This window comes from Gymnodraco acuticeps, unplaced genomic scaffold (genome assembly GCF_902827175.1).
Source record: "Gymnodraco acuticeps unplaced genomic scaffold, fGymAcu1.1, whole genome shotgun sequence".
NCBI lineage: Eukaryota > Metazoa > Chordata > Actinopteri > Perciformes > Bathydraconidae > Gymnodraco > Gymnodraco acuticeps.
In genome coordinates this window covers 28,768-56,742 of record NW_022990562.1, presented here as the reverse complement: position 1 = coordinate 56,742, position 27,975 = coordinate 28,768, and the positions used below count along the sequence as shown (strand labels likewise).

The following is a 27,975-nucleotide window of genomic DNA, read 5'->3' as shown; positions in this document are numbered from 1 at the left end:
TAGTGTCTCTACTTTAAAGAGTCCTCTCCTGCTGATGTTCAGGTGTTTATCAGTGTGTAGTGTCTCTACTGTTAACATTCAGGTAAATGTGTTACCAATTTGTGTTATTTGTTGTGCATGACCGGAAGCCAATAGCGTAACAGGTTAACCTGTGTCTCTCTTCCTTATTTCTCTCTCTGATAAATACATCTCCTTTAACAGTCAGCATATTCCTGTGGATGAGGAAGGACACCAGTATGCTGTTGTTTACTCCTTGTTGCAGACAGTCAGAACATTACTCCAAGCTCGAGCTAAGACAACTCGCACAGGAGGCATGGTAGCCGGGCGTCTGCCTAATGAATACATGTAAATGTGAGAAGACGTCGGAATCAATGAGAAGGGATATCAGCCGTAATGCTAGCCGACAGTGGATGCGCCTCACATGCAAATTCTGGTGACTCCGATAGACCAGGCTGTGCACATGGCTGTGGAGTGTGTTGGGCCACAATGGAGCAGATTTGGGAGGCAGAGGAGTGAGGCTGTCTTTGGCAGGTGACCCCGGGTGATGCACACAAGTGGTGGTGCAGTCACCCCTGCCTGTTACCCAGTGGGAGCTGGATGTCAGGTTTGTTGAAGGCTTGTACTCACAGCTTGAATCCCTGTTGATGATCCTTCCCTTTGTGTGGAGCCCAGATAACTCACTGTATTTATTGACTCGCTTTGACATCTACACTCTACTTTCTTCCCTCAGAAGTGAACAGCTTTAAAGGGATTTCCCTTTGGTTTCAGATATCTTCAAAGCTTTAATTAAAATACTTTATAGTTATATGCATCCTAATCTTATGCAGACACATTTTCCTATATTGATGGAGAGCTAGTCTTTATGAACAACAATAAAATAACGATAAAATGGACACATCGGAAATACTAAAATGGAGCCTGACTTACATTTTTTAAATCCATATACAGCATTTCATTAAACAAGTTCTTAGATTCAACCTCTGCAAATCACCCATGAAGGGTAGGCCCCTTTGGCGTAATCCAGAATGTGTCCTTGTATTCAAGTCAAAACATCGCTGCTTTTAAAGAAACAAACAACATATTTTTACCAACATTGAAAATGAGTACAAATATACACAGAACATGATGCTAAAATTGTCCTGCTAGATTCACAGGGACCTGAAGGAGAGCGGAACTTTGCCAGGCTTCCATTTGTTAATATTTATTTTGGATTCAACACCATGTAGCCTGTCATCCTCGCCAACAAACTGGTCACTCAAACACCCTGAAAACCAACACAAGCTCACTACAAGGGTGTTTTCCTATCCCTCCTCCTGTTCATGCTCGATGGTGACTGTGAAAGCATCCATCCAAACTGCCAACTCATTAAATGTGCTGACTACACAGCGCTTCTCTCAGGCTCTGAGCAGGAACACGGTTCTTCTCTATGATTTTAACGTTAAATGGTGCAACAATACAATGCTGGATTTCAATTTCACTCAGAGGTGGTTGATTTCAGGATGCAGTCCAGACAAGGAGTTGGATGGTGTGAATATCTTGGAATCATCTTTGACATTTGAGCAAAACACAGAAGCCTTATCAAGAAAGCAAACCTGCATCCACATGCTTTCAAGAACTGAATTCCAAAAACCCTTCTACAGTTCTTCAGCGAGTACATTCCGTGTTTCTCCTTCACATGTTGGTTGCCATCACTCACTGTCATAACCAGAAACCGTCTCCATACCACAATTAACACCTGTTCCTAAAACTGGAGTGCACATTACGAAGCCTCATTACTAGCTACCACTGCGTGTGCCTCGCATGTTTTAATGTTGTGAGACTATGTGTGTCATCACAGCGTTAATTTGGCTCTCTGTTGAAAGATGCTGTCACCTCAACAGCGCGCAAGATTCACAGTCACGGAACTTAACAGGTTTGTAGTTCAGATCAAAATGTAGAGCCAGTGCAAAGGTGAGCATGGCAGTGGTGCATAAGTAAACGGAAAGGTAATGAGGAAAGGACCTACAATTTATGCCATGGCCTGAATTGGTATTGCGGGTGGCCTCTAGGTCTGTGAGCAGCAGGGACCATGACATCATGTAGGATAACACCCGTAATCTCCACCCACAGATCCAGATGCCTTCTTTCGTGGTGTAGCCTACGCAGTTTCTCTAGAAATGGGCACAGAGCTCTGTTCATTCCATAAGACCTCCGCTGGACTAAGGATCTCAAGAACAATAATTAGCTCTATCTGGATCTGCCATGTAGTCTTTTCCCCTACTTATTATTTCATTTATCATTATTCTTTTTAATAACGACCTACTTACATTTTAAATATAACTGTACTATCAGCTCAACACTGTTCCATACAGCTATTTGCTTATAATTGTCTATAATTACTCAAGCCTAAAATGGGTTCGCTTTCTTGGATTTATGACGTTTATTGGATAAGGTGAATTGGAAGAGCCAGATGACCGACATGTATTCAGTCCAGTCTATGACACTGTCCTGCAGTGTGGGACAAGGGGTCAACATTGCATTTGTATACACTTTCCCTCTAAACCAGTGTTTGCATATTTTCTTTATTGTAAGATCCCTCTTGTACTAAAAGGGTTTTAACATTACCAGATTGTTTGTTATATAATTGTACGATGAAGCTGTTTTTAATTAGATTCATAACAAATCAATTGCTCACTTTGTGTAAAAGTTCTAATGCTGGGATTGATCATTCCACAACTCGTTAGCGACAAAGCCCTACATTTGTGAAACACAAAGTGACAAGTTTAACAGCTTTTAGGGGATGGCAGTGAATCACTAAACTGTCCAGGCTGACTGTACGGCTGCATCTTGTTGGTTTTCAATGAGCTCGCTTCCTTTCTCCCCTTATTATCTCCTGTCTCCCACCGTGAAGTAAATGGGAGGAGGTTAAAAAACGAAAGCACGTAAGTGAAGGACAGAGAGAGGAGACGTGAACAGAATCATGACACCAGTTTCCTTTGGTTGTCTCTTTCACAAACATACATTATACTTCATAAAGCATTTTGATCGTTTACATTTCTTAATATTATGTATTAAACAGAATTGCGTTGCTAGGCAACAGCATGGGTCCATTCTTACTTCCTGTCAGCTGATGCATTCGCTGACATCAGCAAATGGAACCTTCAGATTGATGACATCATCTTGGCCTTGATGCTTTAGAAGTTTGCAGGTCTCAGCTGTGACGGTGAATTCATCAGAGCGTCAGAGCATCAGTCAGAAGGCAGAAGGAACTGTTCCAGCTAATGTCAGATCATTGCAGAAATAGGTTTTGTAGCAAGCTAACATTAGGTAGACTTGCACGTCTATTTTAACGAGATAATCTAAGTGAACTCCATTTTTGTGGCTTTAATTCAGTTGAACAATTATATTCAGTTTGCTTAACAACAGGTCATTTCATCACCGCAGTAGAGATGGAGATGAACATTAGAGATGAGATGGAAGTCAAGCTCGAGATTCTGCAAAAAGAAAATCAGGAAATCAAGTTGTTGCTGGAGCAGGAAAGGACTTTAAGGAATAAGCTTCAGATTGAAGGCGCTAAGAGGAAGGAAGCGATGCTGAAAGCATATACAGAGAATGCAGCTGAGCTATCTGGGCAAAATGTGAACGTGAAAGTCCAGGAAATTGAGCACAACGTCTTGCGCGTCAACAATGAGGACCTGAACATGAAATACGGAATGCTCCAGAGGTCACACAAGAAGGTCGAAGCAGAGATGGCTGCCTTGAGAAAGGCAAACCAGGAACTCAAACAACTGAAGGAGCATTGTGTTGAGGAGAAGGTGGACAAGAAGGAAAATGAGGTGAAGGTGGAACCAGGAGTGAGGCACAATGTGAAAATGAATGCCCTGGAAATTGAGCAGAAAGTTTTGCGCGGAAACTATGACGAACTGAACATGAAATATGAAAAGCTCCTCAAGATGCACGAGAAGGACAAAGCAGAGATGGCCACCTTGCAAAAGGCAAACCAGGAATTCGAACAACAAAAGGAACGCTGTGTTGAGGAGAAGGATGCAGAGATAGCAGCCTTGCTGAAGGAAAACCAAACACTGAAACAAGAGAAGGAGCATTGTGTGGAGAAGGAGGCGAAGGTGGACAAGAAGGAAAATGAGGTGAAGGTGGAACCAGAAGTGAGGCACAATGTTAAAATGAATGCCCTGAAAATTGAGCAGAAAGTTTTGCGCGGAAACTATGAGGAACTGAACATGAAATATGAAAAGCTCCTCAAGATGCATCAGAATGACAAAGCAGAGGATCTCAAACAACTGGAAGAACCCTGTGTTGAGGAGAACGCTGTAGAGATGGCTTCTTTGCGTGAGAGAAACCAGGAACTCCAACAACAGAAGGAGCGTTATGTTGAAGAGAACGCTGTAGAGATGGCTGCTTTGTGTGAGAGAAACCAGGAACTCCATTTACAAAAGGAACGTTATGTTGAAGAGAACGCTGTAGAGATGGCTTCTTTGCGTGAGAGAAACCAGGAACTCCAACAACAGAAGGAGCGTTGTCTTGAGGAGAAATCTGTAGAGATTGCTGCTTTGCGGGAGAGAAACCAGGAACTCCATTTACAAAAGGAACGTTATGTTGAGGAGAAATCTGTAGAGATGGCTTCTTTGTGTGAGAGAAACCAGGAACTCCATTTACAAAAGGAACGTTATGTTGAGGAGAAATCTGTAGAGATAGCTGCTTTGCGGGAGAGAAACCAGGAACTCCATTTACAAAAGGAACGTTATGTTGAGGAGAAATCTGTAGAGATGGCTGCTTTGTGTGAGAGATACCAGGAACTCCATTTACAAAAGGAACGTTATGTTGAGGAGAAATCTGTAGAGATAGCTGCTTTGTGTGAGAGAAACCAGGAACTCCATTTACAAAAGGAACGTTATGTTGAGGAGAAGGATGCAGAGATAGCTGCTTTGCTGAAGGAAAACCAAACACTGAAACAAGAGAAGGAGCATTGTGTGGTGAAGGAGGCGAAGGTGGACAAGAAGGAAAATGAGATGAAGGTGGAACCAGAAGTGAGGCACAATGTTAAAATGAATGCCCTGAAAATTGAGCAGAAAGTTTTGCGCGGAAACTATGAGGAACTGAACATGAAATATGAAAAGCTCCTCAAGATGCATCAGAATGACAAAGCAGAGGATCTCAAACAACTGGAAGAACCCTGTGTTGAGGAGAAGGATGCAGAGATGGCTGCCTTGCAAAAGACAAACCAGGAACTCAAACAAGAGAAGTTGCGTTGTGTTGAGGTGAAAAATGCAGAGATAGTAGTTTTGCATGAGAGAAACCACGAACTGGAAGAACAGAAGGAACGCTTTGTTGAGGAGAAGGATTCAGAGATAGTCACTTTGCATGAGAGAAATCACGAACTGGAACAACAGAAGGAACGTTTTGTTGAGGAGAAGGATGCAGAGATAGTCACTTTGCATGAGAGAAACCACAAACTGGAAGAACAGAAGGAACGTTTTGTTGAGGAGAAGGATGCAGAGATAGTCACTTTGCATGAGAGAAACCACAAACTGGAAGAACAGAAGGAACGCTTTGTTGAGGAGAAGGATGCAGAGATAGTCACTTTGCATGAGAGAAACCACAAACTGGAAGAACAGAAGGAACGCTTTGTTGAGGAGAAAGATGCAGAGATAGTCACTTTGCATGAGAGAAATCACGAACTGGAACAACAGAAGGAACGCTTTGTTGAGGAGAAGGATGCAGAGATAGTCACTTTGCATGAGAGAAACCACGAACTGGAAGAACAGAAGGAACGCTTTGTTGAGGAGAAGGATGCAGAGATAGTCACTTTGCATGAGAGAAACCACAAACTGGAAGAACAGAAGGAACGCTTTTTTGAGGAGAAGGATGCAGAGATAGTCACTTTGCATGAGAGAAACCACGAACTGGAAGAACAGAAGGAACGCTTTGTTGAGGAGAAGGATGCAGAGATAGTCACTTTGCATGAGAGAAACCACGAACTGGAACAACAGAAGGAACGCTTTGTTGAGGAGAAGGATGCAGAGATAGTCACTTTGCATGAGAGAAATCACGAACTGGAACAACAGAAGGAACGCATTTTTGTTGAGAAGGATTCAGAGATAATGACTTTGCTTGAGAGAATCCGTGAACTCCAACAAGTGAAAGAACGTTGTGTTCAGGAGATAGCCGCCTTGAAAACACCACGGTGGAGAAGATTCATTAATTTCCTTTCTTGTATCGTCCCAGATGTCCCCGACGACTACCAAGAAGGCAGCCTTGACAGTCAAACTTTAGAAAATATGATAAACAACAACAGATTTTAGTAAGACATAAAAACATTTCCAGAACAGACTAAAGCTCAAAATGAGTGAGCAATAACATATAATAACATTCAGTCAGGATATATATTTAAACAGTTAACATTTATTAGATCAATTTATTAAACATCAACAAAGGTTCCAGAAGATACTTAAGCGGCTAGAGTATCATTAGTATAGTATAGTAGTAGTAGTAATAGTATAGTTTTTTTTAGGCTAGAGTCTAGCCTCTAGGGGCAAAACAATTACCTTCATTTTAAAATTCCTTCGCTTCTAGCACTCCTAAAAAACAGGAAAAGGGTAGCTAAATAAAGATCTGGTTACATTTAAAAGGTCACCCAGAACATACTGTAGGCGATTTCAAGCCATTACAGTTAAAAAAAAACCCTGATCCATTACGCATACAAATAAATCCAGTAGAGACTTAAGCGGCTAGAGTATCGTTAGTATAGTATAGTAGTAGTAATAGTATAGTTTTTTTTAGGCTAGAGTCTAGCCTCTAGGGGCAAAACAATTATCTTCATTTTAAAATTCCTTCGCTTCTAGCACTCCTAAAAAACAGGAAAAGGGTAGCTAAATAAAGATCTGGTTAAATTTAAAAGGTCACCCAGAACATACTGTAGGCGATTTCAAGCCATTACAGTTAAAAAAAAACCCTGATCCATTACGCATACAAATAAATCCAGTAGAGACTTAAGCGGCTAGAGTATCGTTAGTATAGTATAGTAGTAGTAATAGTAGTAGTAGTAGTAGTAGTAGTAATAGTATAGTTTTTTTTAGGCTAGAGTCTAGCCTCTAGGGGCAAAACAATTACCTTCATTTTAAAATTCCTTCGCTTCTAGCACTCCTAAAAAACAGGAAAAGGGTAGCTAAATAAAGATCTGGTTAAATTTAAAAGGTCACCCAGAACATACTGTAGGCGATTTCAAGCCATTACAGTTAAAAAAAAAACCTGATCCATTACGCATACAAATAAATCCAGTAGAGACTTAAGCGGCTAGGGGTGGCCCACCCGCGGCTCTCGAGCCGCATGCGGCTCTTTGCCTAGTTTCATGCGGCTCTTCAGTTCATATCGAATTTTATATGTGTGAGTTTGGGGGAGAGACACTGACTCCTGACTAGTGTTGCACGGTGTACCAATACTTGAAAGGTACCGCAATACCCTGCCGTTAAAAACGGTACGATTCCTCAGTTTCATTAGTAACGGTACTTTAAGAATGACGGAGAAAAGTACTCCGGTGAGAAAGCGCTGTTTAATAAGAGCCGTGTGGGTTCAGCGCTCTGCTTCCACTCCCTGCACTGCAGCCGTGCCTGCAGCCCCTCCCTTCTCAAGCACGTTCTAAGTCCCTCCCCTCTCTCGTGCATGTGCTAGCTGCCAGAGCATGTGAGAAAACGAGAAGCATGGCTGCAAGTGGGAGTGCAACTGCCGCTGCGCCTCGGCCTGTCTGTAAGACATGTATTCATTTTTATTTAATACGAATTCTTGTCATTTATTTTATTTATTGTTCTCATTGTTTAAAAGTTTGTGTTATGGTTCTGGTGTGAAATAAAGCACAATAATTACATTTAAGACTGTTTCCCTTTTTTTAAGAAAAGTATCGAAAAAGAATCGGAATCGCAATTCTTGACTTGGTATCGAAACCAAAATGTTGGTATCGTGACAACACTACTCCTCAGAGTTAAACCTGATATTTAGTAGGTCTGTTAAGTATCGAATGCTGATAATTCTGACCTAATTTGGCCGGTCAAAGTTGTTTGGGCTCGGATAAAATCGCTCCGTTACTTTCGTCCCGTGTTACTTTCGTCCCGGCTCTCCCTACGTGTGTATGTGTGGTGTCAGGTGTCAGTATGAGAGGATGCCAGCGCGTCTAATTTGGATGTGGCCCAAGAGCCAATCACAATAATACCTGCGATGCAGTGAACCAATCACCTTTGAGGGGGGGAAACCTATCGTTGATTAAACATTATCCAGTGTTTCCCCTACCATTGTCTTGGAGGGGCGCTGCACCCCGCCAACGGAGCCCCGCGCCCCCCCTGAAATTCAAGGTGTTTAAAAAATATATATAATTTTTTTTTTTTAAATATATTATATAGCACCAAATTGCAAATAATCTATAACTACTGTCACTTTTCACATTGAACATGAGCTCTTTTATTAAATAAACTAAACGCTTTCATTTGAAGTTGTGAGTTTAGTGTTTTTGACCCTAAGAAACACTGATGCATTAATCAATAACAATAATCCACAGCTCCTCTCTCTGCTCCAGAGGATTAAAAAAATATATATCCCAATGCCCAAGCCCGCCTTAACCTGCCATCAGGCCCTGGGGCTTTTTTTTTTTTTTGGTTTTGTAGGTCCCCTATTTAAACAACAAATCAAAGTCCTTTATAGCCTCGGCAGGCTCTGTGATCGCACTTCTCCACTCTGCCACGCGCGCCTGGTCCTCTCCTCCAGATGTGTGACGTATCGGGCCTCCCACACGTATCTGTCCGGTTGCCGTTGGCTCCCCTCCACGTAGCAAGTCCTCGTCGTCCTCTCCATCTCCTCCATCATCCCTCCTGTCTGTTTTTCCTCTCCCGCTACTCCATCGCTATCAGAAGCAGACGGCCTACTTGGCTCCGAGGCCCCGCGGCCGGCACCGCTGCCGCTCGGTACAGAACTCATCTGTCCTTCCTCCTCATCCTGGCCTACAGGTTTAAAACAACCTGTAAGTTTCGGCATTTTTTGTAATAGCTGCTTGTCTCAAAACTACTTTTCCCTCAATAATTTCCTTTTCCGAGTGCCACTCTCAAACTTTTTCTTCTCAAACTTTTTCTCCTAAACAACCTTCATCTGTCACTCAATCACTCGCAATTTCAATAAATCACATGTGAAACATATTCTCATTCTGATTGGCTGTTAGGTGGTGCCCACTGACTGTTTCGGAGTCATCATTTTTGAGAAAAATCTCTGGAATCCATCGATCTGATTGATTAGCGGAGCAAATTATCAAAATACTACGGAGGGAAGATATTTTCGTTTGGATTACTGGTCTGGGGGAAGCTCACAAGTGTGTGTGTGTGTGTGTGTTTGTGTATTTTTGCGTTTGTGTGTATTGTGTTTGTTTCCCGGGGAAAACACTCACGAGAAACACCGGCTGTTGTCATGCCTGCTGTTAGTATTATGCCGAAGCTTCAAAGTTGTATTTATCATCTGAATTTGCCGAAACAAGTTTAATATTCTGAAAGCCAAGACTTTGTTTATTTGAAACCAGATGAAAACAAACTGTCACGGACCCTGCCGTGTTATCTAAGATTACTATACGCCTTACATTCATAATTTCAGCGGAGGGAGGGGAACAGCAGAACAGCAGAGTGTCTTCTTCCCTTTACAAGCTTCAAAAATGTATTTATCGTGTGATTTTGGAAATAAAAGTTTAATATTCTGAAAGCCAAGACTTGTTTATTTAAAAAAAAATTAAAAACATCCGAAAAAAAAAAAAAATTGGCTCATGATAGGCCCCTGATCTCCGTAGGCCCCTGGGCTTCAGCCCAGGTCAGCCCGTGCATTAAGGCGGCCCTGCCAATGCCACAAAAATGCATCAGTGACGTGGTTGAAATCTTGTCTCCAGAAAACAAAAAACTGAAACAAGCGGTATCAGTGTGTTTGATGTGGCTCTTTGCAGTAACATAGAAAAAATGTGGCTCTTAACCTCTGACTGGTTGGCCAACCCTGGGCTAGAGTATCGTTAGTATAGTATAGTAATAGTAGTAGTAGTAGTAATAGTATAGTTTTTTTTAGGCTAGAGTCTAGCCTCTAGGGGCAAAACAATTACCTTCATTTTAAAATTCCTTCGCTTCTAGCACTCCTAAAAAACAGGAAAAGGGTAGCAAAATAAAGATCTGGTTAAATTTAAAAGGTCACCCAGAACATACTGTAGGCGATTTCAAGCCATTACAGTTAAAAAAAAACCCTGATCCATTACGCATACACATAAATCCAGTAGACACTTAAACTCACAGTGATTGTGCAGTATTGCCCTCTAGAGAACATCTAGTTAGATTCAGTCTTGATATATATATATATATATATATATATATATATATGAACACTTAAAGGTGGGGTAGGTAAGTTTGAGAAACTGGCTCGAGATACACTTTTTGTTATATTTCATGGAGTGCTCTTAACATCCCGATAGCAATGAATATCTGAAGTGCTTTGACAAAATATCCATTACAAAATGTCATCTGTGGAAGCCGTGGCGCTGTAAAAAGCACGACCAATCATCTGAGCTGGCCCGGCTAAAATAACTGGATGGCCTACCTGCCTGTCAGCCTTCCATCTGTGCACAAACTTCTCTCGTGCCCTCATTGGTCATGTGCGCGTTCGTGTGTGTTGGAGGAGGGGCTCTGTAAGGAAGTGGCAGATTTTTTCCGGCTGTGTATTTTCAAATTCTAGCGCATTCTAGCTGGTTTCTCCAAAATTACCTACCCCACCTTTAACAGCTATTAGATCTGGTTAAAAAAAAAAAAAAAATTCGTTAAATATAGAAATAGTTTCCAGAAGAGTCTCAGTGTGATATGCAGTTTTAGCCACTAGGGGCAAAAAAATAACCTTAATTAAAAAAAAATAAAACAATTCCTTCGCTTCTATCACCCCTAAATAACATGAACATTTCAGGATATATATTTAAACAGTTCAAATGTATTAGATCTGTTTAAACATGAACCTGTTAAGCAACATTTTCACAAAACTGTGTCTCAGGGCTTCTTAACATTTGACAACCTGTATAGCCGTCGGTGTTCTTTTCCCAATAAACCATCCCAGATTTTAAAATATTGATCTCTAAAATCAATCAATCAATCAATCAATGTTTATTTATATAGCCCAATATCACAAATGTTACATTTGTCTCAGTGGACTTTACAGTTTGTACAGAATATCAGTATGACAATACGACACCCTCTGTCCTTAGACCCTCACATCGTACAAGGAAAAACTTCCGAAGAAAACCCACAGTTTAAAGGGAAAAATGGGAGAAACCTCAAGGAGAGCAACAGAGGAGGGATCCCTCTCCCAGGATGGACAGACGTGCAATAGATGCCGTGTGTAAATTCAAAAGATAATACATTTGCAACATAGGTAGTCCAAATGTTTGGAAATGCATGTGTGTATAATAGGAAGATGAATCCACGAGGATATCCATCCAGGACCTATGATCCAGGACCACAGCCACGACTCAAGATCCAGGGCTCGCGATCCAGGACAGAGGAGCGCAGGATCATCCATGACTCCGGATCCCGGCGTATATAGACACCAAAAAGAAAGACATTTGGGGAAGCTGGGTTAATCGGAACATGAGAGTACACAGGTATAGACAGAGAGAAGGAAGAAGTAAGATGTCCCCCGACAAACTAAGCCTATATCAGCAAAACTAGGGGCTGAATCTAATCAGCCCTAACTATAAGCTTTATCAAAAAGGAAGGTCTTAAGCGCACTCTTAAAAACGGATAGGGTGTCTGCCCGCCCGAACACAAACTGGAAGCTGATTCCACAAATGTGGAGCTTGATAAGAAAAGGCTCTGGCTCCCATTGTACTTTTAGAGACTCTAGGAACAACCAACAACCCTGCATTCTTGGAACGCAATGCCCCATCCGACCTCTGCAGCTCATCCAGAATGCAGCGGCTCGTCTGGTTTTCAACCTTCCTAAATTCTCCCACACCACTCCGCTCCTCCGCTCCCTTCACTGGCTTCCGGTAACTGCTAGAATCCACTTCAAGACACTGGTACTTGCTTACCGTGCTGCGAATGGATCTGGCCCTTCCTACATCCAGGACATGGTTAAACCGTACACCCCAGCGCGTGCACTACGCTCTGCATCAGCCAAACGACTCGTTGCGCCCTCGCTGCGAGGGGGACCCAAGTTCCCATCGGCGAAAACACGTGGGTTTGCTGTCCTGGCTCCAAGATGGTGGAATGAGCTCCCCATTGACATCAGGACGGCAGATAGCTTGCACATCTTCCGGCGCAAACTGAAAACTCATCTCTTTCGACTCCACTTCGAGCGTTAGAACGATTAACGAAGCACTTTTATACTAATAAAGGACTGGATTACCTAAAGCCAGTTGAGTAGCACTTGAAATGTTTGGCTCTATGAAACCTGATATACTTATATGATTCTGTTTTCTTCAAGGTTGTGTCTTCCTGGTCGAATGTACTTATTGTAAGTCGCTTTGGATAAAAGCGTCAGCTAAATGCAATGTAATGTAATGTAATGTAGTAGGACAGTAGGGTATAATGAGTTATTTAAGGTAAGATGGCGCCTGCCCATTAAGGGCTTTGTAGGCGAGAAGAAGAATTGTAAATTCTATCCTGTGTTCTATAGGCAGCCAGAACAGGAGTAATGTGGTCTCTTTTCCTAACTCTGGTTAGTACACGAGCCGCAGCATTTTGAATCAGCTGAAGCGACTTGACTGACTTCTTGTTACACCCTGATAATAAAGAGTTACAATAATCCAGCCTTGAAGTAACAAATGCATGGACTAGTTTCTCTGCATCGTTTTGAGGCAAGATATGCCTGATTTTTGCAATGTTACGTAGATGGAAGTAGGCGGTCCTTGAAATTGATTTTATGTGGGCGTTAAAGGATAAATCCTGATCAAATATAACACCAAGATTCCTTACAGTCTCACTGGAGGCCAAATTAATGCCATCCATAGTTAGTATATCCTTAGATAATTTGTTTCGTAGATTCTTCGGGCCAAGTACAATAACTTCAGTTTTGGTCGTGTTTAACATCAAAAAGTTTAAGGTCATCCACGTTTTTAAGTCCTTAAGGTAGTCTTGAATTTTATTTAGATGATTAATTTCATCAGGCTTGATTGATAAATATAGTTGAGTATCATCCGCATAACAATGAAAATGTACAGAATGATTTCTTATGATATTGCCTAACGGAAGCATATATAATGTGAACAAAATAGGTCCGAGCACTGAGCCCTGTGGCACTCCATGGCTAACTTTGGTTTGCGTGGAAGATTCATCATTGACACGTACAAACTGAGAGCGTTCAGATAGATAGGACCTAAACCAGTCTAAAGCAGTTCCCTGTATGCCAACTAAGTGCTCTAGTCTTTGCAATAAGATATCATGGTCGATAGTATCAAATGCAGCACTGAGATCGAGCAAAACAAGAATAGAGACAAGTCCCTTGTCAGAGGCTATTAGAATGTCATTTGTGACTTTAACCAGAGCTGTCTCTGTGCTATGATGTGTTCTAAAGCCAGACTGAAAATCTTCAAATAAATCATTGTTTTTTAAGTAATCACACAACTGTTTTGCGACCACTTTCTCAAGAATTTTTGAGAGCAACGGAAGATTGGAAATAAGTCTATAATTGGCTAAAACCTCTGGATCGAGGTTATGCTTTTTAAGAAGCGGTTTTATCACTGCTACTTTGAATGATTGTGGAACATAGCCTGATAATAAAGACATATTCATAATATTTAATAAATAAGTGCTAATTAATGGAAAAACTTCCTTCAACAGCTTAGTTGGAATTGGGTCTAACATACACGTTGATGGTTTAGAAGAGAGAATCATTGAATTTAATTGTTCGAGGTTTATGGCTGAAAAGCATTCTAGTTTACTATCTAGTGTAATATTAGAACTTACGTTTCCGGGAGCTGTTGATAACACTATACTGGTCAAAGACAAGAGGTCATTAATTTTGTTTCTAAGAGTAACAATTTTATCGTTAAAAAAGCACATAAAATCATTACTACTGAGTGCTATGGGAATAGAAGGCTCAATCGAGCTGTGGCTTTCTGTCAGCCTGGCTACAGTGCTGAAAAGAAATCTTGCATTATTCTTATTCTCATCTATTAATGAAGAGTAGTAGGCTGCTCTCGCTTTACGCAGTGCTTTCTTATATTCATTGAGAGTAATATGCCAAATTAAACGAGATTCTTCAAGTTTAGTGGAACGCCATATCCTTTCAAGTTGTCTCGACTTTTGCTTTATTTTGCGGGTTTCGGCATTATGCCATGGAGCTAATCTATGTTGTTTTATTTTCTTCTTTTTCAAAGGAGCAACAGAGTCTAATTTTATTCGCAGCGCATCTGTAGCACTATCAACAACATGATCAATTTCAATGTACATTTCAAATATGTACTGAAAGAATAACTGTATGCATTGTTTCTTATGCGCAATTACTTCATACTGTCTTTGTCTTTTTCGTCCTGCATTTATTGGGCCCCCCTCAGAAAATAACTGCCCCCCCCAGTCAAATTCAACAACTTCAGTCCTGTCTAATGCAAAAATAAATATGTAGGTAGGAACTGTATGCATCGCTAAGGTTAATTTAAATGGGCTATGTTCAAGTATGTAGACAAGCTAATGTCGAAGTAGTGTATGTGAAATCAACCTCACAATAAGATGTGTGTATATTACAATTATTAATGTCATATTTCAAGATGATTACTTAGATATTACAATATGGTTGGTTGAGCTGGAGTTCATTATTGAGCTTAAACGTTAACGTCACAGTCATCTGAAGAACGAACCCAAACCTTGTTGTTTTTATTAATTGCATTACCAAATGGGTATCAAATAAACAGTAAGCATTGGTAACACAACTTCCAAAGTTACAGGAAAATAAAAAGGACCCTGACTCGGACAATACACAATCCAACATGTTCAACAGAAGAGAATCAGTTATATTGTTTGTACACATGGTACTTTACATATATATCTGTTTGTTTAAGGTGTCCAGGTGATGCAGACAGGCTGGACCAGAGAGTGAGAGACAGAACTGGACTCCTGACAGCAGTGAACTTCAGCACAGGTACAAAGACTCTTTTTTCATACTGTACAAAGAATCAAGAAAGATATTGGTTTAAATGAATGAAGTATTGACTTGAATACACTGATATACATTCCATTAAACAATACTAAATACTAGATCACCTACATATCAGTTAAGTTGAGGGGTTTTTCCATGCAAAAAGTTACATTTTACATATTTAGCAATATGACTTTGTCAGTTTTCTAATTTAATGTATTGAAGGCAAAGATATTTAACACATAGTGAGAACTGCTACTATTTATCTCTCAATATTGTCTGTAAAAACGTGGTAAAAGTGATTCTTTCAGTGAGACAACAGAGCAAGCTTCTACAGTTGCACTACGTTTTGATAACAGTTACATATTATTTTGATAATAACATATATTTCAATGTTGATGAACTTCATACTGTTCATTCATAATCTGATTGTCTTTGTAGCTCTGTTGAAATAAAATAAAAACATTACAATTACAAAAATAATTATATCTACAGCCCCTAAACACACAAACACACCGCTTTCATAAATAACACACTTGTTCTTCAATAATATGTTTTATGTTTCCTGTCATTTTTGTTAGGAAAGGACATGACTGAAAGACAGGACATGTTCTCCTTCTCTGAGGGTCAAGAAGAACATCCAAGAGTAACATTAAAAGCTAATGTTATGAGATTTTAAGACCATCAACGTGTACCAGCGTACAGGACATTCACTAAGAAACTACTTTTATTGTAAAAACAGTCAACTGATCGAATGCAGCTATTTCCACATCTACACTCCATCAGCTGATTATTTCTATTTGTCTCACTTTATGAGCTTCACATCACCTGTGCCTTGTACCGCAGAGTTTGCAACGTCACAAATAAATGGGGCCAATCTTCAGTCAGATTTGAATGTGTAATCTAACATTTTCAGTAAGAATAATGGACGAAAGGATACAAATACAAATACAATTTATTGAAATGTGAATCAAAACTTAGTCAACATTTTTTAAATAAAAAGCACATATGGACAGAAGGTGTAAACCTATTAAATGTATAAATGAACACATTTAGTCAAATAAAGTGACAGACTAGGCCTGTGCAGTTGGTATCAGCTTTGCCCAGCATGGGCTCCTCCATCAGGCCTGGTCCTCCTCGCTGAGGAAAGACCCTCAGTCCTATCCAAACCAACAGACAGGACGTCCATCACACAGAGGTTTCTCCCTGAAGTCTCTGCAGCCCTCTGGACACCAGGCTGTCTCAATCCGTCCACACTGAATATGAGAGGGGGAAAATGAAAATAATAAATGCTTTAGACCATGGGTTCTCAAAGTTTTGATGAGTGAGGGCCAATTTAGGTACCCAATATTGGATTGAGGGCTGCCCAAGAAAAAACGGAACACAAAATAATTCCAAAACAAATCCTTTCTTTATTGTACTAACCAATTATACATACAGTATACATTAAGAACTTGCAGAGGACACAAAGTTGGGTTATCTTCAGACAATGACTAGCTAAAATCGCTAGCTAACTCCCGTTTCTGATTCTGATAACTTACAACAGATGTTCCGCTTAACCGCAACTCGCGAGATGCCTAGTTGCCATGCAACCAGTAGTCTAGCAAACTTTTCTTAAGCTGTCATTCATAATTTAGGAATGACAACCCAGGGGGTGCAGTTTTACCATTCTTAAATTCAATTATAATTCTTACTAGATACGAACCATGGAGGATTAAAATATAACGCATGCATTTCAGCGTGGCACATTAACTATCTCGGGCCGCCAGAAACATTTCCGAGGGCCGCCATTGGCCCGCGGGCCGCACTTTGAGAACCCCTGTTTTAGACAATAAGAAATATAAAGTTGACTGTTGAGTTGCTCAGTTTTTTTAGATTGTCAATACTATTACTGTATAACTAATATCTCAGGTTAAGAGGCACATTCAAATAAAGATTGGTCTTTAAATACATTTTGTCTTTTGAATTGTTTGTCTAAAGTCAAGGATCTATAACTGGTACTTAGATTTAATGATACAGTCTGGTTATCATGCTGTTTGGAGGAGCTCACAGGTAACAGCACTAACTAGCTACCATCACATGTACCTTAGCTTGACTTAAATGTATTAAACATATAATTAAGTGATATCAAAATATAAATAACTAATGTCATGCAAACATATTAATATTTGCTTGATTCCAGTGTTGAATTTAGCACAATTGCATACAAATGTTAAGGGATTTTAAGATTCTGAAGTATTATGCTAAAAACTCAATAAATTAGATTATTATTTATAGTTTTGCTGAATAGTTTCATGTCCGCTTACCTTAGAAACGTAAAATGCGACGGCCAGGTGTAATTATCATTACACCTGGGTAAAACAGAGTCCATTCTCTTCGGTTCGAAACATAATCTCAACAAATCCGACGACTTCTCAGTTGCAGTGGGCGACATTATTGTCACAAGTAAGAAGGAAATTACATACCTAGGATCTATTCTTGAGGCAAACCTCTCCTGTGACAAAATGGTATCCAATGTAATAAAAAAAGTCAATCAAAGAACTAGATTCCTATACCGGATCTCCTCTCTGGTAAACAAAAACACCCTGAAAACTCTGGCAGGAGCACTCATTCAAGGGTACTATGACTATGCTTGCACGTCATGGTACCATAGAACCTCCAAGGCGCTAAAAATAAAACTTCAAACATCGCAAAATAAACTGGTCAGACTACTGCTTGACCTTTCATCTAGAACCCACCTCACCTCTGCCCACTTTGACAACCTAGGATGGCTTAGAGTAGACGACAGAGTACAGCTACTTGCAATGGGCCTGGTCTACAAGATCCACTACACCTCTATGGTACCCATGTACATGTCAAAATTCTTCCCAAAGGTCAAGGAATACCATGATCATAACGCCAGAGGGAGCTCCACAAATCATGTGAAACCCAGATTTGGCACAAAAAAGGGGGAATACACGTTTCGCAATGATGCCACATCAAGGTGGAACGCTCTTCCCACAACTGTAAAGGAAAGTAAAACTATACTTACCTTCAAAACCTCTCTTAAAGAGCACCTTCGGGGGAGAGCATTGCAAAACTGGCCCCGGTAATGGTACAAATCTCAACCTGTCGGTCAATGGACAGCTTCCCCCCCCCATCTATGTATATACTCGCATTTTAGACTCTGTTACTAACTGTATATCTGTAGACTTGGTATGTCTTAAATGTCCGGTTAGGATGTATTAGAACGAAATCTAAAATGAAAATTGTAAATAAGCAATCTGTATGTAAAAAACAACCTGTATGTAAATTGTAAATAAGCCATCTGTATGTTAAATATGTCTTATATGTCTTAAATGACATGATGAATTGTAAATGGGGGACCCTGATGTAAACAAGACGAAAGTCTTTCTCTGGTCTGCATCCCCTTAACAATTGTATGTTTTGAGCTGTACTGTACTGTACCCAATATACAAGCTGTTAATAAACTTTTCAATCAATCAATCAATCAATCAATCAAGTGTGCAGATAGGGAGCATGTTAGCTTAGCTTGGTAGCTTCAGCTAGCTCTGGAGCTTCCAGCTCAGTGGCAGCAGGTCCCGCCTCGGCTCCGCCTCTTTGCCCTTATTTGGAGCAGGCTGGAGCAGGCGGGAGTTGAACTCTGACGTCACTGTCGAGCCGTTCGTGGCCGACTCCGCCTACTAAGGGCTTCTCGGCAACTCTGCAGAATTCTATGGGTGACGTCACGGACCCTACGTCCATTTATATATACAGTCTATGATTATACCGCACTCTCAATGAATTCAAAGTAAATGTGTGGGAGAACAATGTTCAGCTGATCTAACAGAGATTATAAAATACGGCGCTATGACAAAACACTCGACAGCTGATGCAGCTGTTGCCACGTAATAATGAACAGACGTCGCTTTAAAATGACCGCTCAGAGGAGAGGAGTTCTCATTTCTTTAAACGTCTGCTGCTTCCCCTCCTCTCTCCTCGGTTCCCCTCCTCGGTCCTCCGCTCGCATCTCCTGTGGGCGGGACTAAGTCTCGAGGAGGGGAGTCGAGGAGGGGAGTCGAGGAGGGGAAATTTAAGAATTGAGAAGCCTTTCTCGACTCCCCTACTCGAGACTTAGTCCCGAACTCCAGAATCAAGGTGAGACTATCCGCATCCTTTAAAACTCTACGCACATTCGTTTCACCTTAATAAGTAAACGACTGTTTGAGTGAGTTAAGGCATTAGTTTGCTTCAGGGTGTTAATGAGTGTTCTCCAGTGCCTTTTGTCCGCTTTAAGGTGTTATTAAGGTAGGGTTAATGTTGCTCTCAAAGTGTACCAGATTGATGCTTTCAACTTCAATATTTAAAAAAAAATCTTCCCGGGGGACCATGCCCCCGGACCCCCCGAGAGGAGGCGACGAACCCCCTAAGGATGTTCGGTCCACCCCCAACTTATAAAAAATAGCACTGTACCCCTGCACCCCCCCCCCCCCCCCCCAACAACTCCTGGGCTAAGCCCCGGATCTCCTACAATCCTAAATCCGCCACTGCGCAGCAGTATATATCCCAGTGAGTAATACACATAGAAAGAAAAGGGTAACAGACCATGTGTCAGTATACACCACAGAGTTGTTGGCATTGGTGTTGTCATTGAAATGGATAGAGGAGAAAGAAATACATAACAGTGTAATTGCATCTGACAGCTTTTCAGCATTATCGAGTATACGATCAGGCAGATCTTCATCTAGAATGGACATCATAAATGAAATATTTCTAATTTTATATAAAATGCAAATCAAAGGCATAGCAACTCGTTTCATCTGGGTTCCTGCTCATGTTGGTGTGGAGGGAAATGAACAGGTGGATATTCTGGCCAAACAAACACTCAGAAGTATGAACATAGACATAGAAGTTCCACTCAGCAAAGCGGAGGTTCAAACATTCATTCAGAAATATGCACAAACAACATGGCAAGATCATTGGGACCTTAGTGATACAGGAAGACATCTTTATCACATTCAAAGGTATGTGGGGGATGGAAGGTGTAAGAGAATATTTCCATCTGATCTGTTTATAGAGTTTCTTATTGTTTTATAGAATCTGTGATACTGCAAACATCTGCTTGTAGTCAGTCAAAGACCCCTGTGTAGGTTGAGGCTTGTCTGGATCTCTTTGAGACAAGTAGACCATTGTCTCACATCTGCTACTAATTAGGTATACGCGGGCTTTCTGGGAGCCCGCCTCTCCTCGTGTTGGTGAGATGTTTTGTGTCTTTTGGGGCAGAGATTACCTTGGTGGAGCACAAGGACAGTGTGAAACTAGGATGATCTCCCGGCCGTGTGTAATTGTCTGTCTCTCAATAAATATCAGTGTATGACAGGTGAATCCAGTTTCCCTCATTTGATGATGCGCTCAACATTGCTGCAAAGAAGTTTTAACTTCACAATTGGCGTCGCGAACAGTTACCAACAAATCGTCGAGCTGGTGAGTGTAATTTCAAATCTATATTTTGACATTGCCTCGCCAGACTCTGTGATTGACGGTATAAAATTACCTGTGGAACAGATAGATGCAATATTTTTGGTTTCCTCTGTGTGTGTGCACGGCAAACATTCGGAGAGACCTTAAAGAGGGCATCAGTAATGTGGAACTTCGGTTTAAAAGCAATGTAAAGATTTGTACTGAAACGAATCGCCGAATTCTGGAGATTTCAACGGTTTAACTAGTTAAATCAACTCGCCTCGAAATGTTCCTGTTGCTGCTGTGGGGTGCAGGGTGTGGGTAATTCCCCTCCCCCCCCCCCCCCCCCCCCCCCTGTGGGGAGCAGCACACACGGGGATAAACAAAGCACAGTGTCGTATCTTCTTAAATCGCACCATTATGAGTTTTGGAACTAAACAGAACTCTTATTAACGGGAAACGTGATACGAAATATTACGTCACGCTGTGTTTCATAAACTGAGGGGTTGTTGAATTTGGCTGTTGTTAAAATAAAGGGTACTGAATTTATTAAAAGTCTCTGCTCTCCGGATCGGGGAGGGCAGAGCACCACTAAATTAGCATAGTGGTTGTTGATTGAGAATAATGTGGTTATTACTCTTCAGCAGATTCCGTTCTTAGAATTAATTAAATTAATTAATATCTCTGCTCTCGGTCGGTCGAGCAGTTTTACCACTACATTTGCATAGTGGTTTTGATTGAGAATAAGGTAGTTTATTGCTCATCAACAGAATTCCCCTCCCCCCTGTGGTGAACGGCACACGAGGAATGTTTAACAACACAGACTTGTATTTTCTGTTAATCACACCATAAGCTCAAGAACTAAATTGAGCTATTAAATGGGAAGGGTGGTGGCAGAATATTACATTCACACTGTGTTTAATAAACTTACGGATTATTGAATTGGATTTTGTTTAAAAAAAAAAATAATTAAAAAAAAAAAAAAAAAAAAAAACAATAAGTAAAAATAAGTACTGATATTTCCCTACCCCCACTGAAGTTTCCCTAATTCGGATTAAAATTAAACTGGATGAGTTTAGCTGTCACCTGATATTTGTTGCGGGTTCATGTTTGTTTGTATAATTGTTTCGTGTTTGTTTGTATACCTGCCGTCTTGTGCATGTTTTTGTAACAACTAATAAAATGAATCAGTCCACAGCCAAGGTAAAATGAATCTAAATTTCCGCAAAAGGAAAATAAATAGCAAAAAAGCCTCTGTTTTACACCCGGGAACCTCAGAGGCATCACTGCGGGTCATCTGTCTGCTCAAATAGGTCAATGTTATATTATTTGTTTCATTTATTCTTAATCTATGTATTGTATGGTAATAATGAAAATAAAATAACCTAATGTATTGAACACATTCCGAAACAAAGCAGATAAGACAAGACTCAGACATAATGGTGATTGAACCTTTTTGCACGATTGATGCAAAATGAAAACTTTGTCATTATCTGTTTCCAACTGGCCACTGGAATCAGATAATGGATATGAGTTGAAGTTCAATTACAGTTTTAAATATAGTTCAACATCCTTTTCTATACTCTGCTTGGTGCTGCAGAAGAAGAAAATAAAATAAAACGCAAGACACGGGGTCAGAGACAGGCGTGACCTCTGGAAGGAGAAGATAATCTGAAGCAGACCACGGCGCGACCCATTTGGGGTTTTATGACCACAGCACAAAGGAAGATCTAATTTCAGCAGTCAGTTTTTTTTTGGCAGAACTTTTGAGCATTTTTAAAATGTCTTTTCTTGCCTCTGTGCAAGGCTTAGTCTTTCTATCTGTATAGCCACTGGTGTAAAGTAACTAAGTTCATAAACTTAACAAGTCCTATACTTGGGCACAATTTTGAGATACTGGTACTTTATTTGAGTATCTAAAATGTTTTGCTGCTTTATTTTTCTACTCCACTACAGTTCAGTGGTACATGGTGTACTTTTACTCCACTACATGTATTTAATACCTTTAGTTACTTCACAGATGTGGATGAATGATGTGAAATATAACCAAGTGTTGAATCAGATTTTAGTTCCACCTGGAGTAAATCCACCAGCTACCCTGCAGTATACAAAGTCATTTAAACTAGCTGCACCTTTACCAGCTTTGAGAACACTTTCATGATCAATCATTCAAAAACATATCATATATATTATTCTGAAATAAACCAATCTGCACAACGACTACTTTTACTGTCGCTATTTTCACTATATTTTGATGACAATACTTTTATACTTTTACTTGAGTAACATTTTGAATGCAGTACTTTTACTGTAACTTAGTATTCCTACACTCTGGTACTTCTACTTGTACTCAAGAACAAGATCTGAGTACCTAAGCTAACGTTAGCCAGAAACCTTCCATTTTGACACAAAGAACAATGGGGTAATATCAAAGTAATTCGAAGTAATTCACACAGCCTCTTCCCTATGGGAGGAGCAGCAGTTTCAGCTTCATTTAAATATGTCGCGTAGTTATAGATGGATTTATTTTTTCCTCTAAAAGAGAGAATGTGTATTTTATGTTAGTATTTCAAAAATCTCCTGGGGGAGAATCCCCCCAGACCCCCTGCGGGGGTTGGGTTTTCAGCATGTGAACTCTTTCACTTGTGAGGAAATGGCAGGATTGGCTCCAGGTCGCTTTTTATTTACTACAAGACAAATGTTTTTATTTTATTTTAATTTCATACAGTTCAATTTGGATTGAGACAGGGAAATATTCTAAACCTCACGCGTGGCGTTTCACTGACAAGGGGGCGATATAGCGTGTATGTAATTACATTTCAAATACTGATTTGAGCCCCACCACTGTATGGGTTAGCCCTACCATAGATTACCCAACGCAAATATCGCAAATACTCGGGAGCCGATAAGTCAATAAGTTGCTTATCGCGACAGGCACACAATAAAACAGTGGAAACAAACATGTGTTTGACTTTCATTATTTAATGAAACTGTGTGCCCTTTATAGTCTGTGTCCAATATTGTGTATTTGTATATATATATTATATATATATATATCCTAAATATATGCTAAGGTCCCGCTACGGACACGATAGCAGTCACTTCGTGCGCATGTGTGTAATTAAACCCATGATATCAAAATCTCACTCCAGCCAGGTACCCAAAGTTAGCAACCCTGTCCATACCCCAATAATATTTTATTGATGACAAGTTTGCATCCCTGCCTGTTATCGTTTTCATCACGGAGCTAAAAAAAAAAATGGTGTATTGATTACTGATCTGTGCAAGTCAAATTTGTTAACTGACTTTGGTTCTAATGTTAATGTTAATTTGATTTCAACCCATAAGTAATTATTTAAATTAACTCAACATTCCACATGATTAGGCTAATGGTAAAGAGAGACATTTATGACCCTGTGTCCTTTTTGTTAGCACGTGGTTCCATTTTGTCTAATGGCGTTGGACAGCTTCACTAAGAGTCACCCAGTTCTACCCTGCTACAGTCCGGCTGAGTGCAGTCACAGAGATGCTATGGCTGCTCTACATGACATTAATGGTTTGGTCCGAGAATGGACACCATTTCCTGCTCCCAGAGAGAATGACGCTCCTCACACTGAACAATACAGCCATTGACACTGTCTCACGTGGGTCTGCTCCCCCCCACCGAGCCATGAACTGGAAGCTGGAACACTTGGAACTGTCACACCAGCACCAACCCTTGGGTCAGTTAGATGAGACTAACGGCTTCACTTAGGGCATATGGGTCAGAAATATGACTCTCGTTACCACGGAGTGGGTTGTTTGTTTTTTTAAGGCTATTCATACTGCTATGCAGAGTGAAGAGCCCCTACTATTTTAACAAATACGATGTCAGGGGCCTCTTACTGTCTACTTCTGCATGTATTCACATTATATGGACCATGTTTACACCTGTTGAAACTAGGGCTGCACGGAACTCAGGCTACAATACAACCATTTTGTTCTGCTCTAACGATTCAATTTATAAATTCTACATCAAAATAGTTCGGTTTATTGTTTCCAATGATAACGTCACCTTAAGTGGAGGAATGCAAACCTGTTTTAAAATGTAAGGTTTTGAATTTCTTTGACATTTCTCAGTAATGACACCCTCAGACGCCCACTATCATTTATGCCAGTGGTTCCCAAACTTTGTTGTGCCCAAGGCACACCAAAGGACAAGTAAAAAATCTCAAGGCACACCTATTGTGAAAAGATAGCCCTTATAACACGTGTTATCACTCATATCATGTAAAGTATCTGTAAATGTGCATAATTATTTACTAATGCCAAATAAAATGTGACAAAGACAACTATATTACGAAATATTTCCGAAATTAATTTGAAACTTTATCAAATTAGGCTTCATCAAACCAGCAACACACTCATTTACACCAGACAGGTCACAAAATAGAAAATGAGGCAAAAGAAACTCAGCAGAAATTCAGCACAGACAACTGTCAATGCAAGGAAGCTGCATTGTCCATGGTCCGGAACTACAAATTATAAATGTATTACTTAAAAAAAATGTAATATATTACACTACTTCGTTACTATCTACATAAAGTAACTCGGTACTTTACTCGTTACTTTCCTCGCCGAGCACGTACAAACTGCGCATGCGTGAGTGGCAATAACTTTCCTTACCAGCAGGCGGCGGTAGTCAAGCCCCCAGGTAGTGCGCCGGACTCAGATGAAAATATTCGTGCTGGCCAAACGGCGGTACTACACTTCCGGTTTGGTTGCCAGGCCCGAAAACACTTTTCCCATTGACTTACATGGGGAAAGAGTGGTCTGTAACTCGTTGGATAATTTTTTTAACTAAATAAACTACCCAGTATGAACACTTGTATAGCCCTTATTAAAAAACATTCGTTCCTCAAGTTGTAAAACATTTGCTAATAACGTTATTCTGAGAGTTATTTCCCTCTGCATTATGAACGCGCATCTAATCCACGGGACCGCGCAGCCCGGCACGTTTTGTTACGTGTCCCGACCAATCAGAGCACACTGTGCTCACAGGGAGGGTGCTGGAGCCAGGCTCTGGCTGGAGCTTTTGGAGCTACAACGAGCGTTAAAGGCAGAGAGTGGAATTCAGTGAATACACGTAGTTTACAGAGATGCTGTATGAGGGAGTTGCGTTTCTCTTTACCCATGGATGCACAATGGGAACGGATCCATATCGTCTTACTGCCATCCCACGGAGCTGTAATAATGGATATATTGCACATGTTTGCTGTAATTCATTGTCATACTACATGGGCTGTATGATTGAATCTTGTACCGTAAATGTTGTATTAAATGGAGTTAATATTACCGATATCACTAGATCATTACTAGCTAGCCGCTAGCTGCTAACTGCCGCCTCGTTCATATCAAATCCATGGCGGTAGTGTGTATTTGTCATTTAATACAGGCAACAACCGGAAGACAGAGAAGAAGAATAGACTGCGTGATATAAAATAATGGGCATACCTCCACCCCTCGATAGTTATCGCTGACTCAGCCATGTTTATGCAGCACTGCACGTGGAGATGTGGACGCGCAAGTCGCGCAGATTACGTACATAAACCTACAAAGTACTGATATAGTAAATTAAAAAAAATAAATGATTATTTTTGTGTAGTTGTATATTGAAAAAATAATGTATGGTTGTCACAAAATCCCACGGCACACCCGGACTTGCCTCACGGCACACCAGTGTGCCGCGGCACACCGTTTGGTAACGGTGGTAACTCAGATGCTTACATGGACTTGTATGTTTTTCCTTCATATCTAACAGAAATAAGAGAGAAAGAGATGGGAAAGTGAGTAAAGAGGGATAGGAAGGAGGAGAGATATTTGCGAGTTGCATACTCACTCTGAGTTTTCTCGATTAATAGCTTATATAGACAATACCATGCTTAGATAGACTCCTAAGTTATTATTTCATATGTGACAATATGTAAGAAAAGGGAGGGAAGAGTCAAATTATATTGAGAAATTGAGAAATTGATTTCATATTGGAACATTCATTTCTCAAACCTATGTTTTATGGAAGAGGAAATGTACTTCTGATAAACTAATCCTTGATCAAACGGTAAATGGTGAATTAATATAACATCTAGAATCATTGAGAAAGGGTTATTCCACAGGGACTAGCTCACATTTAACTTCAAATAACATTTATCTGCTTTGGACTGATGAGTATATGATTCTTGCATGTTAAATGACTAACACGAACCTTACATTTATAATGTGCATGTCTCAGGAAGGCTCCCAAATCATTCTGAGGGGGCCTATCCTATTTTTGTAATTGAATGATAATGTGCTAATCCATTACCTTGAGTTGTCTGCACTCAGGAAAACATCCCTATCAAGTGTTAACCCAATAACTAGGACAGCTCTGAAGGCCAAGGGTCAGAGAGAGAGGATCACACTCTGCGGCTGCAGAGAGCAACTTATCCACGGGCAAGGAGGTCGTTCGAGATGAGAGGATTCTAATCTTCAACTTTCTGATGAGATGGGATGCTTCTTCATTTTCGCTCGCAGGACGAGCGATGGCTTCATACAAGGTTTCTATGTTTCTTGGAGGAGCAGATGTTTTCATAACCTCTCCCATCACAGGGGGGGGGCATCTGGATGTGCCACTTGGAATAGGCAGGTGCTCTCAAGCAGATAGCAGAAGGAATGCAGGCAGATGAGCCTCTGTTTCACTGGGAGATCATACAGTGCTCACTGAATTGAGCCACAAAAGCAGAGCAATTGGGGGGGATTGAGATATGGCGCTCTGATGAAGAAGAGTTTTGAGCCAATCAGCACCTCAGTGCTAATCTACAGATAATTGAGTTATGGCGCTCTGATGAAGAAGAGTTTTGAGCCAATCAGCACCTCAGTGCTAATCTACAGATAATTGAGTTATGGCGCTCTGATGAAGAAGAGTTTTGAGCCAATCAGCACCTCAGTGCTAATCTACAGTATCAGGATGCCTTTACACACCAGACATTCTGTGTCATAAAGAGAGGAGGACAACATGTCTTCTAGCTCTCGTACAAAGATAACATTTGAATTGAATGACCAGATGATTACAGATGTACAATTAATGATTGTTTTTGTATTCCCAATGAACAGATATGTGTTAAATAGTGGTGATAAATATATTTTATCAGATTACACTTTCACACTAAACTAATTAATTGATATTTTCAGATTTATAAGGTATTGAACAATAAGATATTTCTAATATTATAACAGACAATGTTACTATCCTTAATCATTACCAGGTAAGAACAGATGTTTTGATATTGATCTCAGTTGATGCTCTGAATAAAGAACAGATGTCTTGATATTGATCTCAGTTGATGCTCTGAATAAAGAACAGATGTTTTGATATTGATCTCAGTTGATGCTCTGAATAAAGAA

The 27,975-nt window shown here is 40.4% G+C and overlaps 2 protein-coding genes and 1 long non-coding RNA gene across 4 annotated transcripts in view; 2 read left to right on the top strand and 1 right to left on the bottom strand.

Moving 5' to 3' along the window:
• Window positions 1-27,975, top strand: part of LOC117553666 (NKAP family protein CG6066-like) — a 58,091-nt gene that overhangs the window by 12,794 nt on the left and 17,322 nt on the right. The gene's annotated exons all lie outside the window — the stretch shown is intronic.
• On the top strand, window positions 54-7,419 carry LOC117553663 (putative leucine-rich repeat-containing protein DDB_G0290503). Its single transcript, XM_034227676.1, has one exon. The coding sequence runs from the start codon at window positions 3,429-3,431 to the stop codon at window positions 6,297-6,299; it is 2,871 nt and encodes a 956-aa protein (XP_034083567.1). The 5' UTR covers window positions 54-3,428; the 3' UTR covers window positions 6,300-7,419.
• The window catches only part of LOC117553668, a 33,872-nt gene continuing 19,109 nt past the window's right edge, over window positions 13,213-27,975 (bottom strand). Inside the window, exon 3 of the long non-coding RNA XR_004570179.1 lies at window positions 13,213-13,267. This is a non-coding gene — a long non-coding RNA (uncharacterized LOC117553668). The remainder of the gene's footprint in view (window positions 13,268-27,975) is intronic.